This window comes from Triturus cristatus, chromosome 4_1 (assembly GCF_964204655.1).
Source record: "Triturus cristatus chromosome 4_1, aTriCri1.1, whole genome shotgun sequence".
Classification (NCBI taxonomy): Eukaryota; Metazoa; Chordata; class Amphibia; order Caudata; family Salamandridae; genus Triturus; species Triturus cristatus.
In genome coordinates, this window is record NC_140585.1 from 1,041,583,446 (window position 1) to 1,041,599,509 (window position 16,064).

Sequence of the window (16,064 nt, forward strand, 5' to 3'; positions counted from 1 at the left end):
CTTGTGATTCTGGGCAAATCACTTCATCTCCTCGTGCCTAACCAAAATGAATGTGTGTCCTCATGTAACATAACTGATGCTATGTAAAGCACCCTGATACCCGATATAGGTCAAGTTCGCGCAAAATAAAGCTCTAAAAAAAAAAAAAAAAAAAAGGCTTCCGGAGCCCAGTAGACTTAATCTGGCTCCTGAAGTCTTCAAGTTTGGCTATCTACCGCCAGACTGCATGAATATTATCAAAGAGGCTAGACGTCCTACTACAAGAGCCTGCTATGCAGCAAAGTGGAAGTGGTTTGTAATATGCTGTAATAACAACTACATCAACCTGTATAAAACATTATATGTTGATTGTTACATCTACGACGGTCTAATTTAGCACACATTTCCATACGCTTACACCTGGCTGCAATAGCTGCATACCTCCAGAATAGGCAACATCGAACTCTTTTTAGAGTGCCTGTTATCAAAGCCTTTATGGAGGGACTCAAAAGAGTGATTCCCCCGAGACGTCCACCTGCTCCAGTATGGAATCTCAACATTATTCTCACCAGACTAATGGGTCCACCCTTTGAGCCATTGCACAAATGTGAACTGCAATTTCTCACATGGAAAACTGCTTTCCTCGTGGCGATCACATCACTCAGAAAAGTGCGTGAGTTTCAGGCATTAACTATAGAAGAACCCTTTTTACAAATGCACCAAAATAAAGTGGTTATTCGGACTAATCCTAAAATCCTTCCTAAAGTCATTTCTGCTTTTCACATTAATCAATCTGTTGAGTTACCCATGTTCTGTAGTAGGGGATCTCTGTGTATAGTCATAATCTATGAATAGTCCCGCCCATGTGCGGGGACCCCGGAGCAATCAAAAATATCTCTTAAGCTGTCCTGCGTTTGCAGACCTGCAAAGACACTTAAGAGACAGACAAAATAATACAGCCTAATTACAACAAGGCTGCACTGGCGAGCACTTCCTCTGAAGTGAACACAAAAGCCAAAATAAAGTTCAAATGTCATCTTTATTCACATCTGACATCCTCCTTTATTATCACACACTCCCTTCACCAGAATCCCTTTAAACAATAGAGAGGAAGGGGTGGACAGACAAGCCCTATAGGCTGTCATTATGTGTCTACTAAAGGGATACCGTGCCTTTAAGAAACTCTCCAGAGACCCCCGGTATCCCAGGATGCACAGCCAAGACAAGTTACTTCCAGTTCTTTTTTCCGGCTCCTGCTAGCAGGACCCTGGAGCATTAGCTCTTCATTTTTTTGAGCTTTTATTCATTTTGAGTGATTTGTTTTCTGGATTTGAAGTTTCATTCGACGTCTTTGGCCTTTCTCTACATTCTGCTGTGGTTTTTTGGCAGAATTTCTGCAGTTTGCTTGCCTCTATACAATCGGAGCAAGTGCTTTGACTGCGGTGGGACATAAAGGCCAAAGCTGAAGCTCACAGAGTTTGTCTTCTGTGCTTGCCTGTGTCTTGTGTCTTTGACACCTGTTTAGGCTTCTTCTTCAGCCCCTGGGTGAGGAGAGGGTAGGTCCTCTACCACTTCCCATGCTGTGGCCTCGGGGGGCTTTCCCCAGTAGGAGCGCGCCTGCAGTATGACGCGTTTTCCGGTCAGCATCAAGGACGGTGACGTTGAGAGCAGGTATGACGCCAATGCTCTCCGTCGACCCAAGAAGAGGCCCACGTCAAGGAGTGGACCTCGACGCCATGACGTCGAGAGCCATGACGTCGAGAGCGCCATGACGTCGAGAGCGCCATGACGTCGAGAGCGCCATGACGTCGAGAGCGCCATGACGTCGAGAGCGCCATGACGTCGAGAGCGCCATGACGTCGAGAGCGCCATGACATCGAGAGCGCCATGACGTCGAGAGCGCCATGGCGTCGAGAGCCATGGCGTCGAGAGCCATGACGTCGATGCGATGCTTGACTCCGTCGTCGAGGCGAGGCTTGTGGCGTCGATGCTTGACGTCGATGCTTGCTGACGTCGACGCTGAGGCTTGCGTCGATGCTTGATGACGTCGACGCTGATACTTGCGTCGATGCTTGACGTCGACGCTGATGCTTGACGTCGACGCTGATGCTTGACGTCGACGCTGATGCTTGACGTCGACGCTGATGCTTGGCGTCGACGCTGATGCTTGGCGTCGACGCTGATGCTTGGCGTCGACGCTGATGCTTGGCGTCGACGCTGATGCTTGGCGTCGACGCTGATGCTGGGCGTCCACGCTGATGCTGGGCGTCGACGCTTGACATCGACGCTTGATGTCGACGCTTGATGTTGATGCTGGATGTCGATGTCGGTGCGCTGCCTGCCGTCGGTGCGATGCTTGACGTTGGTCCGAGGCTTGACGTCGGGGCATGGCTGGACGTCGGGGCATGGCTGGACGTCGGGGCATGGCTGGACGTCGGGGCATGGCTGGACGTCGGGGCATGGCTGGACGTCGGGGCATGGCTGGACGTCGGGGCATGGCTGGACGTCGGGGCATGGCTGGACGTCGGGGCATGGCTGGACGTCGATGCATTGCTTGACGTCGAGACGATGCTTGACGTCCAGACGCTGCTTGGCGTCGAGGCGATGCATGGCGTCTAGGTGCTGCTTGGCGTCGCGGCGCAGTGATGCTTGACGTCTATCGACGTCGAGGCGTGGTGTTGCTCGACGTCGAGGTGCAGTGAAGGAGGTGCGACACCGCTGTGGTGGTGCCGTCGCAGTGCCGATGATGGTGATGCCATGGGTGACGTAGAGGGGTCATTACTGGCGCTCGATGTCTAGGTCCCGTTCTGGACCTCGCTCTGTTGTGGGCCTATCATCATAGGCGGGGATTTCGTTTTCCCGGCAGCGTCGACGCTGAGCTGGCGCCGAGGAACCCTTCGGAGTCTGGGGCTACTTACACGTGGTCCTCTCGGATGCGAGGGATTTTGGTCCCCTCGCTTAGCAGTGTCTGCGTACCGGCTCACCATCTTGGACGCCTCCTGCTCCGCCCCCACGGGTGATACCACGGGGATGCCGCAGAATTCTCTCCGGCTCATCTCCCCCTCACCGGGGGGCATATGGCTCCTCGGCTGGCGACCCCCAACCCCCCCCCCCCCCCCCCCCCAACCTCCGTGGAATCTTGATGTCCCTAGCACGAGGTCTCGTGTGCGGGCGTCGGTCCCATTGAATCCGCTGTCTTCCATAAGGTCCCGTCGTCACCGTTATGGAAATTCTCGGGTCAGGCATGCCAGGGGGCCTCTTACGTGAATAGGGAGAGGTGCTCTCCTGTCCTCTGGCTGGGCCGTTGTGGTGATCCCTGTGTGCGTTCCTTCACCGCCGTGTGGATCTCCTGCCCAGAGACAGGGATAGTCTACGGGGCATGATGGTTGCGGCTATATATTCTTAGGCTCTGCAGCAGATATTTCGCTTCAGGCGCATCCCGGGCTTTGCCGTGGGTTTGTTCTACGGCGACATTCTTGTCTTCGACGGAATCTCTGCAGCCTGCGGCACAGCAGTGTGTTTCTACTCTCCTTCTCTGCCGCAACTCTTGTTCTCCCATGCGGATAGCGAGGTGGCCCGCCTGAAGGCCGAGGCTGAGGTTTTGACGGTTGGGAGGGGCAGGGAGAACGGCTTAAGGCCGTCCGTCCTCTCCAGCGGCGTTATGCCTCCCAGATTTTGTTTCTGCGGTCTCGGGCCGCCATTGAGTCATTCTGGGGCTGACTGCCGTGCGACTCTTTCCGGTTTCCCTCCAGCGCTCCCTCCCCCTCAATCGCGCTCCGTGCGCGAGTTGTAGAAGGAGGCCACCGCCATCTTCCAGTAAAGGAAGATGGACTCGGCTCCTCTGGGACGGACTGGAAAGGGATGGTACTCACTGTTCCGTCTAGTGTGCAAGGGAGACATGACCGAGTTTGGACCCATGTTCGGCGGGCGACAAGCCGCCGCGTGGGATCAAAGAGTAGTACATTCCGGTGGAGGTCTCTGCATTAGGTTTCCCCTCAACCTCCTCAGGGTGACTGGCTATGCAGCGGGGAAAATATCGCGAGTTCCTGTTTTTCACAGTGGGCAACGGCCATTATCATTGCGTTGTGCCTCCTTTCGGCCTGCAGCCGACACCTCGGAATGTTCCATACGCTAGGCCGTGGTGGCTGCGCATATGAGAGTCACAGTGGCTTTGTCTATCCGTTTCTGAACGGCTGGGTGATCAAGGCAGCTACTTTCAGGTAGCGCGCCTGCATTTCACTTGGACTCTTTCTCTCTCTCTCTCTCTCTCGCTTTCTCTCTCTTACTTCGCTTGGGCCTCCGCACCGACCTCACGAGGTCTGTCGTGACTCAACGGCTGTGTGCCCTTCGGAGGGGAGACGCTCTTCGATCCTTCGGAAGGCTCGAGTTCTTGTATTATTACCCCCCCCTCACCCCCCCCAACGGTGGGGCCGGTCTCGTCTCTGACGATTGGTTGGGCAGGGCACACCCCTTCTCAGAAGCGCAAGCGCACTCCCTCCAGACGTGCGTTCTCTTGAACAAGCTGGGGTGGCACGTCGCCATGTCCAAGTCGGTCCCGGCGCAGTTCCAGTGCATATAGTACGCGGCGGCCTCCATCTCTACGCTGTCAGTAAGCGTGTCTCCTTCGGAGGAAAGACGATTGTCACTCCTTCGGTAGGCTCAGGCCCTTGTGACCGCTCCATCGGAGGGGCTTGTGACGACGAGATTCGGCTGTCTCTGCATGCTCTTCTGTCGCTGCAGTGGTGGTGTTCGGGGGGACAATCTCCTCAGTCGGGCCCTCTTCACAGGGGGTATGGTCGCAGACGGAGATGACTTACCACATCAATTTTTTGGGAAACTCAGAGCAGTACCCTTGGCCCTGAAGGCGTTCCATCCCTCCTTCAAGGCAGACTCCCTGTCCGTTCAGACGGACAATCTTACTACCATGTATTGCATCTACAAGCAGGGGGGCTCCCGTTCACGCATGCTGTCTCGGGAGGCGCAGGCCATCTGGTATTGGCTGGTGACCAGGAACCTACCGATCACGGTTATCCATCTGCTGGGAGTGCAGAATGCCCAAGCCGTTGCGCTCAGCAGGCTCGTTCAGGAGAATCACGAGTGGGTGCCCAACGGCGACGTGCTGATAGACGTCTTCGCAGAGTGGGGCGCTCCGGATGTCGATCTGTTCGCTCGGGCAGAAGACAGCAGAGGCTGCGGCTTCGCATCCAGGTACTACCAACCAGGGACGCTGGGGAAAGCTCTCTGGATCAGCTGGTCTACCGGCTTTCTCTACGCCTTTCCACCCTTTCCCCTGATTTCGGCGGTGCTGATCGAGCTGTCGCGATCCAGAGCCAGGATGATCCTGATGGCTCTGGAGGGGTCGAGGCACTGGTGGTTCACCGACCTTCTGCACCGGTCTGTTATTCCACACAGGCGCCTGCCATGTCGGCCGGACCTTCTCACGTGGTTCGGAGGACAGATGGTTCACCCCAATCTCTCGTCCTTGAGTTTGGCAGCCTGGCTCCTGAGTTAGTGCAATATGGACACTTGAACCTGCCTCGGGACTGTATGGATATACTGAAAGAGGCAAAGAGACCGTCTACGAGAAATTCTTATGCCTATAAGTGGAAGAGATTCTGCTTATGGTGCAGGGCAAAGGACGTTGACCCTACATCCTGTAAAGAAGATGGTATTCTGCCTTATCTGCTGCAGTTGGCTCAATCTGGGCTTAATTTTCAGTCTATCGGGGTTCGTCTCGCGGCTTTGACTGCGTATAGAAAGGACCTTTCCCAAACCTTATTTTTCCAAATGCCTGTGGTTACAGATTTTTTGGAGGGTTTGCGTAAGGTGTTCCCCCCTGTTAGACGACCTTCTCCACCATGGGAGTTGAATGTGGTGTTGTCCAGGTTAATGAGGGAGCCTTTTGAGCCTATTCATAAGGCCTCCTTGCAGTTTTGTCCTGGAAGGCTGTTTTCCTTGTGGCTATTACATCAGCCAGGAGAGTAAGTGGGATTCGGGCTCTGTGTTGTCAAGGGCGCGTATACTGTATTCCATGCTTCTAATGTGGTAAAGCGTACTCATCCTAAGTTTTTACCTAAAGTGATATCGGATTTCCATGTGAATCAAATGATAACTTTGCCTACATTTTTGTCCAGCATCTCTTCTCTCCGGCGGAGAGGTCTCTGCATTCACTTGCTGTGCGTAGGGTGTTGACCTATCTCGATAAGGCAAAAGGCATCCGCAGGTCGGATCTACTGTTTGTGAATTATGGTTCGGTAAGAACTGGTCTAGCTACCTCAACACAGTCCATCTCCAGATGGATTGTGTCCTGTCTTCAGCTCTGTTTGCAGAAAGCTAATACGACGTTGGGGGGTAAGCCTACAGCGCATTCGACTAAGGGCAAAGCGGCGACTACGGCTTTGCTTAGGAATGTTCCAATCGCTGACATTGTAAGGCTGCCACCTGGAAGTCGGTCCATACGTTTACAAAGCATTACTGCCTGGACTCTGATGCTAGGGCAGATGCGCAGGTTGGACAGGCTTCGCTGAGGAATGTGTTTGCACAGTGATTTGTGGGTGTGTGGTTTTACTCCACCGCCGTTTGTTGGTTGGGATGGGCTTGCCATTCTATTCATAGATTATGACTATACACAGAGATCCCCTACTACAGAAGGAGTAGTTTCTTACCTGTAACTCCAGTTCTGTAGTAGGGGTATCTCTGTTATAGTCATAAGCGCCCGCCCTCCTCCCCGGTGGAGTAAACTGATAGTATCAGGCCTGTTGTTATACACCTTCAAAAAGAACTGAAAGTAACTTGTCTTGGCTGTGCATCCTGGGATACCGGGGGTCTCTGGAGAGTTTCTTAAAGGCACGGTATCCCTTTAGCAGACACATAATGACAGCCTATAGGGCTTGTCTGTCCACCCCTTCCTCTCTATTGTTTAAAGGGATTCTGGTGAAGGGAATGTGTGATAATAAAGGAGGATGTCAGATGTGAATAAAGATGACATTTGAACTTTATTTTGGCTTTTGTGTTCACTTCAGAGGAAGTGCTGGCCAGTGCAGCCTTGTTGTAATTAGGCTGTATTATTTTGTCTGTCTCTTAAGTGTCTTTGCAGGTCTGCAAACGCAGGACAGCTTGAGATATTTTTGATTGCTCCGGGGTCCCCGCACATGGGCGGGACTATTCATAGATTATGACTATAACAGAGATACCCCTACTACAGAACTGGAGTTACAGGTAAGAAACTACTCCTTCTTCCTTCAACCAGATTCAGTGGCAGAACTTCCTTACACAAATTAGATGTAAAGAGAGCATTACTGTATTACAAAGAAAGGACAAAACCTTTCCGTAAAAAAAGTCAACTTTTTGTCGCCTTTGCTCCACCACACAAAGGCAATCGCAGATCAAAATCAGGAATTGCAAGGTGAATAGTCAAGTGCATTCAAATATGCTATGCAAAAGCAAAATGAATGCTAACAGTTCCCCCTAGAGCACACTCTACACGCAAACTGGGGGCTTCTATGGCATTCTTAGGAAATATACCCATAGATGACATATGCAAAGCTGTAACGTGGTCTACACCTCACACATTCGCAAAACACTATTGTGTAGATGTATTAGCAAGACAGCAAACTAGATTGGGCCAGGCAGTTTTACGTACACTATTTCAGACCACTGCAACAGAAACAGGTTAGCCACTGCTTTGGGAGCTAACTGCTATAGTCTATGCATAGCAAATGATCTACAGCTTACATGCCTCAAATGGAAAATGCTACTTACCCAGTATGCATCTGTTCTTGGCATATAAAAGCTGTAAAGTCATATGCGCACACTCGCCTCCCCGGGTACCTATACCTGTTGCAGTAAACTCGTACTTCGATACATACATTCATGGACATCTCCTTTTACTACTCCTACAATCTACATTATCAACCTCTGCGGGGAAAAAAATAGAACAATGGAGTTGATGCCCATGCACACTATCACCAAAAGGAGAAGTCACCTTCCTCGTGACTGGAAAGACTTTTTCGAAGAAAAACAAAGTGCAAACATCTGGATCCAACACTAGATGGCGATCTATGAATAGCATATGACTCTACAGCTCTATATTCCAAGAACAGATGCATACTGGGTAAGTAGCATTTTCCTTCTACATTCTCAGGTTTTTTTAGAACCCTTTGCTGCAAAAATGTCCTGAAAACTGAGCATATGTTCCCGACGATTTCCCCAGATTGTCTGCTGATAGGCATTGCCTTAGTATTAAGAAGGCTGGGGAGGCGGAATGTTTGGTAACATATACTGCACAGCCAAGACAGGCATTTAAACATGTTTTATTTTCAGTCTGCGAGATCGGTCAGTTGCCTTTCTTCACTTCATTTTGTTACTTATTGTAATCAAGAAGATCATAGTGTAAAGAATCAATAATATAATTTACAATGTAATACTTTCTTTTCGCAGATAGTTGTCAAATTAAAATCTCACCTTATGAAAAATCTGCAACATTTAAGGAAGAATGAAATAGACGGGATAGTTATCAACTATGTGTCAATGTTGGTAAGTGTCTAGTTTAAGTGATTCTACCTTTTTAGGTCTGGCCTAAGCTTTTGGCTTCTCGCCAGACTGTTTTCCCAAAACGTCACACATGTAGATACCCTTTGTTCACTGGATTCATTTATTGTTCTCTTGAATTGTCATTCACGTTTTGCCTCCCCCTGACCCCAGCATACTGAATGAAGTAATAGGTCAGCCTACTTTTTTTCTCCCTTCACTAACAGCACCAAGCCTGTGCAGTGTTCACATCCCTCTAAAGAATTCTTCCTTCTCTTCACTGACTAATCTGATTCAAAGTGTCTTTTTGTTTTTTAATATTAATTTTAAATGCCAGCTATTTATTTTGCCTGCCCTTTGGGTGCCCAGTTAGATGATGGAGATGTATTTTCTGTCTCCTTTTTATGTCTAGCTTAGAGACAGCTTTAGTTGTCTCGACAGTCTCATGTTTCAAACAAATTCTTAATAAAAAATACATACATGTATGTATGCATAGAGGAGATTTCAGTCAGCCCTCTTCATTCATTGATCTGAATGTCATTCACATTTTTCTTTCACCTTCATTGCATGGATCAATGGGTGATCTCACTTCAGCTTTTGGCTGTCTTTTCTGTGGGTGATGGGGGTTTGCTCTTGGACATGAACACAGTAACCTAAAAAGTAGCCTAATCCTGTGCTTGTAGGCCAAACTATACTTTTATGTCAGCTTTCATAACTTATTTTTTCTTTATTTTGTGTAGTGTTTTGCTGGTTTTATTGCAAACACGTGCTTGCCACCTTTAGATGTTAGCATTTTTACTTCTTGCTACGTTTACACTTTTGACTTTTGTAAACAAAAAAAATGTTTCAGTCTTATTGGCTTCATCAGTATTTGTTATAGTTTTTGTTTTAAGATGTTTAATTCTCATTACTTCATTTGGCGCTCTGCAGTTTGAGTGCTTGGTTAGGTGGTGAGTCAAACCTTTTGCTTTCCGAATATTAATATGCATAGCACAAGTGAAAGGCATGTGTTTTAAAACACCTCAGTAATAAAATGGTCACATCAGTGAATATAATATTAAAAATAAATATTACAAATTTGATTTTCTTTGTATTATAAGCATATAGCTACGACGTTTAGGTGGCTGCATGTCGTCTTAGTTTCATTATGTAGCATATACTTGCAACAACAAAAAATAACCATTGCACTAGCTTTCGAAGGGTGGATTTGCCAGTGCATGTTTATTTCTTGCTGTTTATGTTGCTGATATGGCAGTACATGGATCTGTATTGAAAAACACACAAAACTATAGCAAGACACATTCACATCCAAAGCACGTCTGCTGTATATTTTCGAGCAGTCCTGCTTCTACTGGATTGAGGAATCAACTATTGTGGTGAGCAACTGACCAATCAACGGTTGTCTCTAAAGATGGTTTTCATGTGATCGCCAAGTTGGATCTTATGTTTCTTGTAGACACCATTACAGACTGATCCACTATGTCCATGTTCAGCCAGTACAGCATGCTTCGAATGTGGGGATAATAACATTTGCCTTTCACTACCATATTGACGGGTAATGGGTGGATTGTTTGAAATAAATGCAGCTACTGGCTGCAATCTAACCCATCATTGTGTGGCCATCAGTTCGCGGATTTCTGCTTTTCTAATCACAGCACTCGCTGCACTCCCCCAGTGAATAATTTCTGCATGCCAAGTAAGTGGTGTAGTGGGAAAGGCTGATTTCCATCTCATTGTGATGGCTCGGTTCGCTATGAGAATAGCTAAATCCACATACCTATACTGTACTTTCTGTTTCTTCGTACAGCAGTGTAATCCTAGCCGACCGCTTTCTGCCGTTGTCCAAACAGTGGTACCCGTAATTTCTTGTACCAGATACCCTATTGTGTGCCAGAATCCCCGCAGTCGCAGGCAGTCCCATAGCATATGGAGTATATCTGCATCAGCCTTCTGACATCGGGGGCAGGGGATGTGTGCGTCCGTGTACATACTATTGAGGCGGTGTGGTGTAAGATAGACCCTATGGAGAATCATATATTGTATATATTTAAATTTAGCATTTCTGGACACATTTTTGGGAAATTCCAGTATAGAGGCCCATTCCTTATCTGTAAGATCTCTGCCTAGATCCCCTTTCCATTTTGCGCGTAGCAGTGTGAGTGATGTTAACCAACGGGTAAGGGGACATCCCTCACCCATTAAATGTACCGCATGCACTAATTCGTGGGTAGAGGGCTCCTTCCCATCAGGGGACCAGTATCGTTTAATATAATGGGAAATGGTAGCGTGTAACGTAAACAATGTCTGAGGGACACCTTGAGATCGGGTGAAATTTTCTTGATCTGCCAATCTACCATCTATGAATAGTCTTCCTATCGTCGTCACTCCTTCCTGTGTCGATTGAGAAACCTTGGGTTTAGTAATCAGTCCAGTCTCAGTGGGTATCCCAAGCAAGGGGATATTAGGAGAATATGGGGAAGTTCAATTAGTATATTGTAATGTCCGTCTCCAATATAATAGAGCTGTTTTAAGCAGAGGGGGAGCAGTGGGCAGTAGCTTAGCATTTGGTAGTAGTAAGGTATGGAGTGTTCCTTGTTTTGTTTTTTTAAACACTTTATTGAAGCAGACTTGCAATATGTTCACATGCATATACCTTGTACAGATAACAAGATAACAACAGTTCCATCACGAGTTAGACAGGCATGGGTGCACCTAACAGTAGATTCATAAAGTATAATTACAGTAACTAAACAACATTTTTATTCTTCCTCATCGTCTGAGCCCTGATTCATTGTTGGAGGGGTGCAAATACCACCCCTAAAGGCGTTGCATTTACCCCACATTCTCTCCCATTTTTTTGGGCATCCCCTGTGGACATACGTGGCTTTTTCCACCGCCATAATCATGTCCATATCTTTGCACCAGTTCTCAAGGATTGGGGCAAGTGCTGCTCCCCAAAGTTTGGCCACATTTCGTTTTGCTTTAATCATTCCTGGGTAGCCTAGGCCTGTGCAGTGTGATTTAAGTCTGTTGGTTCCCAGATGTTCAAGAGGCATCGTTTAGAGTCAGGCGGGACAGACACGGTGCTAACATCAGTGATGGTGCACATCACTGCAGTCCAGTATTGTTTAATTACAGGGCATTCCCAGAGTGTGTGGTAGAAAGTACCTACTTCCCCTCACAGGCGTAGGCAGGATTGATCAGTGGTCTTCCCCATCTTTTATAACGTCACTCTAGTAAAGTAAGTTCTGTGGAGTACCTTGAGTTGTATTGGGCGTAATCTAGAGGAGACCGCCACCACCCTGGGGGATTCTATCGCCTCTTGCCAGTCTGTATCGTCCAGGGCGCCTAGTCCAGCCTGCCATTGCGTCCGTAACTTTTGCATAGGGTCCTGTAGATTGTTTACGATCTTTCGATATGTGAGGGAGATCGCTTTTTTGTCCATGTGGTCCGTCAGAAGTCGATCTTCTAATGGGGAGGCTTCGGGAAGGATTGTGTTTATTTGTGATGGCTGCTTCTAGTGCATGTTTGATCTGGATGTAGTGAAACCACTCCGTAGACGCCATTTCGTACTGCTCCTGTAAGTGGGCAAAAGTGACCATTATCTCCCCCTTCCAGAGATTGCCTAGTTGGGAGATTCCTATTGTATCACATTTTTAGAACCCTTTACTCTTGCCCAGTGTGCCGAATTTACCGGTGTCCCATAGCGGAGTTTGTTGAGTCAGTTTGTCGGACCACCCCAAATATCGCGTGACTGTGTGCCATATCTGGACTATGTGTGCAGTGGGACCCGGGCGGCCCGAGTTTCTTCTTTTTATGATATAGTACGCGATTGATCCCTCCCACACCCAGGGTGTGCCTATCTAAGCGATATGTGGGGTCGGTCTGGGGCGAGTGGACCCATTGATTGATCACTGCCAATTGGGAGGCCCAGTAGTAGACCTGGGGAGTGCGATACCACCATCATACCAACCTCTGACCAGTTTTGTCGCAGCTATCTGGACAGGCTTTCCGTCCCATAATGGATTACTGACCTCTGAGTCTATTGTCTTAAAGTAAGCTGTAGGAACCAGGAAAGGGGTGTTTTGTAATGCATAAAGAAACTTGGGGAGTGCCATCATTTTAAAAAGAGCCGCCTTACCCAGTAGGGTAAGCGGTAGCTACTTCCAGTGTTTGCAGTTGTTCTTGGAGATTGCTTGCCATAAAGTCGTCTCGGTCAGACGTGTCATAGATCCCTAAATACTTAAAGCAATCCAACACAACTTTAACTTAGTCTTTCGGTAATACCGTCCGAGGTCCATGGAAAATGTATAGGATCGATTTCTCCCAGTTAATGGTGTAACCCGATACGGTGCCGCATATTTCGCATATATGTAACAATCTATGGAGGGAACATTTGGGGGATGCAATGTATAATAAAAAATGTCATCCGCGTACAGGGATATATTCGATCTTCCCATCCCTCTGTCCATTGTAGTCCGCGGATGATTGGGTCTCCACGTATCTAGGCTGCCAGAGGCACTAGGATTAAGGCATAAAGGAGTGGGGACAGAGGACACCCTTGTCGTGTGCCGCGTCCGAGAGAAAATTCATGTGAGATATGTCCATTAGCTACTACATGTGCGAGTGGCTTAGTGTATAGCATTCGGACTCATGCGCAAAATTTCGGCCCAAACCCCAAATATGTAAGGACCGCGAATAGGTACGGCCACTCGACGGAGTTGAAGGTCTTCCTTGCGTCGAGTGATAATATGGCGGCCTTCTCTTGTATGGTGTGTTTGCGGCTCATTACGCTATGTAGGCTTCTGTGATTTAGGGCTGTATTTCTTCTGGGCATGAATCCCAATTGATCCGGGTGGACAAGTTTAGTAAGGTGTGGGGTCAGTCGGATGGCTAATGTTTTAGCCAGTATCTTTGCCTCCGCATTGAGCAACGAGATGGGTCGGTAGGGGGCACCTTCAATAGGGTTTTACCTGGTTTGTGAATAGCCACGATGGTAGCTATACGTTGATCTGTGGGAAGTTCCCCTTGCTCTAGGCTCGCACTGTACATCTTTAATAGATAAGGGGTCAGCTTATCTGCCTTAAGTTTGTAGAGCTCTATTGGGATACCATTGGGTCCTGATGCTTTCCTTGACTGTATCTTGTGTATGGCTAGTGTTAGTTCATCTGTGGTCAAGTCAGCCTCTAGTGAAAGGGTCTCCTCCTGTGTGAGTGTCGGTAGGCGAATATCCTTAAACGCTGTCACCTCTTGTACCCCAATCGTCACTGTAGAAGTGTAAACATGTTCAAAATGCGTCGCTAATGCGTCCACTATCTTTTGCGAGTCTGACGTCATGTTACCATCTTGTAGTCGGAGCTCTGTCACCCACCTGTCCGCCCGTGTACGTTTGTCCAGCCAGGCGAGGAGCTTACCTTCCTTGTCCCTGGTCTCATATACCCTATGTCGCACTGCTATGAGTCGGGTTTTTGTGTCCGCCCAGAAATATTCTTTATATTTGCACTGTTTTGTACGTAAGGTATGTGCGTTGGTGTCTGTTTGGTCGTGAACCTGCAGTGCCTCTAATTGGGACACTTCTTGTTCCAGGGCCTCTACCTCTTTCCTCCGTTCTTTTTATGACCTGTTATCAGAGACAGGGCCTGTCCCTTAAGGACCGTCTTATATGCTTCCCAAAGGACAAAAGACGAGGATACTGATGATTAATTTTCTGCAAAATAGCGTGTTGTGGTGACGCTTAATCCTTTATGGATCTTGCATTTATGCAGATACCCCGGGTAAATAGGATACATTCAAGTGCATCTCAGGATCTGTAAAGTGTAGTCAGCCAGGACCGGTGAGTGGTCGGAGATACCTCTGGGTAAGTGCGTTACCTCCCAAAATCTGCCTACACTATCTGTGACCGTAAGTATGTAATCTATACGAGAAAGACTATTATGAGCCCCAGAGTAGTAAGTAAAGTGACGCGTCTGCGGGGACTTGAAGCGCCAGACGTCGATCAGGCCGTAGGCGTCTAAGAAATCGGCTAAGCTAGAGCGTACATGGTGTTGCTGCCGTGGGGGGTCCGATCTAGAGTGTCATTCAGTGTTGCGTTCAAGTCACCCTCTATCATCAATTCTCCCTCTGATAATGTTAGTAGAAATGTACCCAGTGCTGGCAGGGCCAGTGAGTGAAGTGCAGGTGGGATATAGACTGTTACTAAATTGATCGAGCGTCCTTCCCACTGTCTAGAGAGCGCTGCAAATCGGCCTTGATCGTCCGTGAAAGAATGTTGAATAATCAAGGGGAAGTTCTTCTTAATCAGGATGCCAACCCCGCGAAAACACGAAGTAAATTCAGAGTGAACCGCTAATTAGAGTTCCTTGGTTAAGGATTTGTGGTGTGTAGCCAATCTCGTGTTTGTTACGTCCTCCTACTAGCCAGTATGACAGCCATTGTAACTGACTAGCCATACAATATGCACGAAAATCAGGGACACCCAGTCCTCCCTCCTAGGGTCTCAATTGCAATTTTGCTAGACTCACCTTCCTACGTCCTCTTCCCCAGATAAGCTCTGAGAGGAGGGTATCCAAAATTCGAAAGATTTTGGCTGGAATCAATATCGGTAAATTAGTAAAGAAATATAGAAGTCTCAGGAGCATCACCATTTTAGAGATGGCTATTCTGCCCATTACTGATAAGGGTAACTATGTCCAGAACAAGACCTGTGTCCGTAATGATCTGATTGTTTTCATCAGATTGCCATCCAACAGTTCCTGCAGAGATCTATATATTTGTATGCCTAAATATTAAAAAGTTGTGGGGCGGTTAATAAAGTAAGATCGCCAAATAGGGTATGGGTTTTCTTTGTATCACATAAAAAATGCATATGATTTGTTAGCATTAATTGCCAGTCCTGAAACTCGCTCAGACTGTTTGAATAGGTGCAGAATGGGTTCTATTTCTTTGGTGAAGTCTTTTATGTAAAGTATAAGGTCATCCGCATATGCAGACACCACATGTGTTGATCTTCATATTTGGATCCCTATTTCTACAGCCTCCATGCGGAGTTTGATGAGTAGTGGTTCTAGTGATAAAACAACTAGTAACAGCAACAGGGTGCAGCCCTGTTGCATTCCTTCTTGCTACTGGGTAAGGGTGGGATATGTGTGATCCAGTCCAGGCACGAGCCGTAGGGGTGGTATATAATAATTCAACCAAACATAGGTATCCTCTCGGAATGCCAAACCTTTTCATAGTTGCCAGCATATATTTCCAATTTAGCGTTGGCGGTCGAGGGAAACGCATCCAGTTTTACAGGAGAGTTCAGATGTAGTCTCTATTCTGTAATGTAGTTGTCTAATGTTTAGGGAGGTATTATGGCCGGGCACAAATCCCCATGGTCAATGTGGATTAATTTTGGGAGATAAGGAAGGAGACGGCGAGCTAGTATTTTGCTAAGTATTTTATACTCTGTGGGCAATAATGAGAGCGGGCGGTATCCCTACATATCCTGTGGATCTCTGTTTGGTTTGGGAAGAGAAGTGACCAGTGCTTGCATAGTGGTCAATGGAAGGGTG

The 16,064-nt window shown here is 47.7% G+C and overlaps 1 protein-coding gene across 2 annotated transcripts in view; it reads left to right on the forward strand.

Annotated features, from left to right (window-relative positions):
• GSAP (gamma-secretase activating protein) overlaps positions 1 to 16,064 on the forward strand; it is a 762,740-nt gene that overhangs the window by 626,719 nt on the left and 119,957 nt on the right. For both annotated transcript variants that reach the window (XM_085654015.1, XM_085654016.1), the window contains one exon: positions 8,419 to 8,514. In XM_085654015.1, the coding sequence (XP_085510141.1) occupies positions 8,419 to 8,514 (96 nt within the window). The remainder of the gene's footprint in view (positions 1 to 8,418; positions 8,515 to 16,064) is intronic.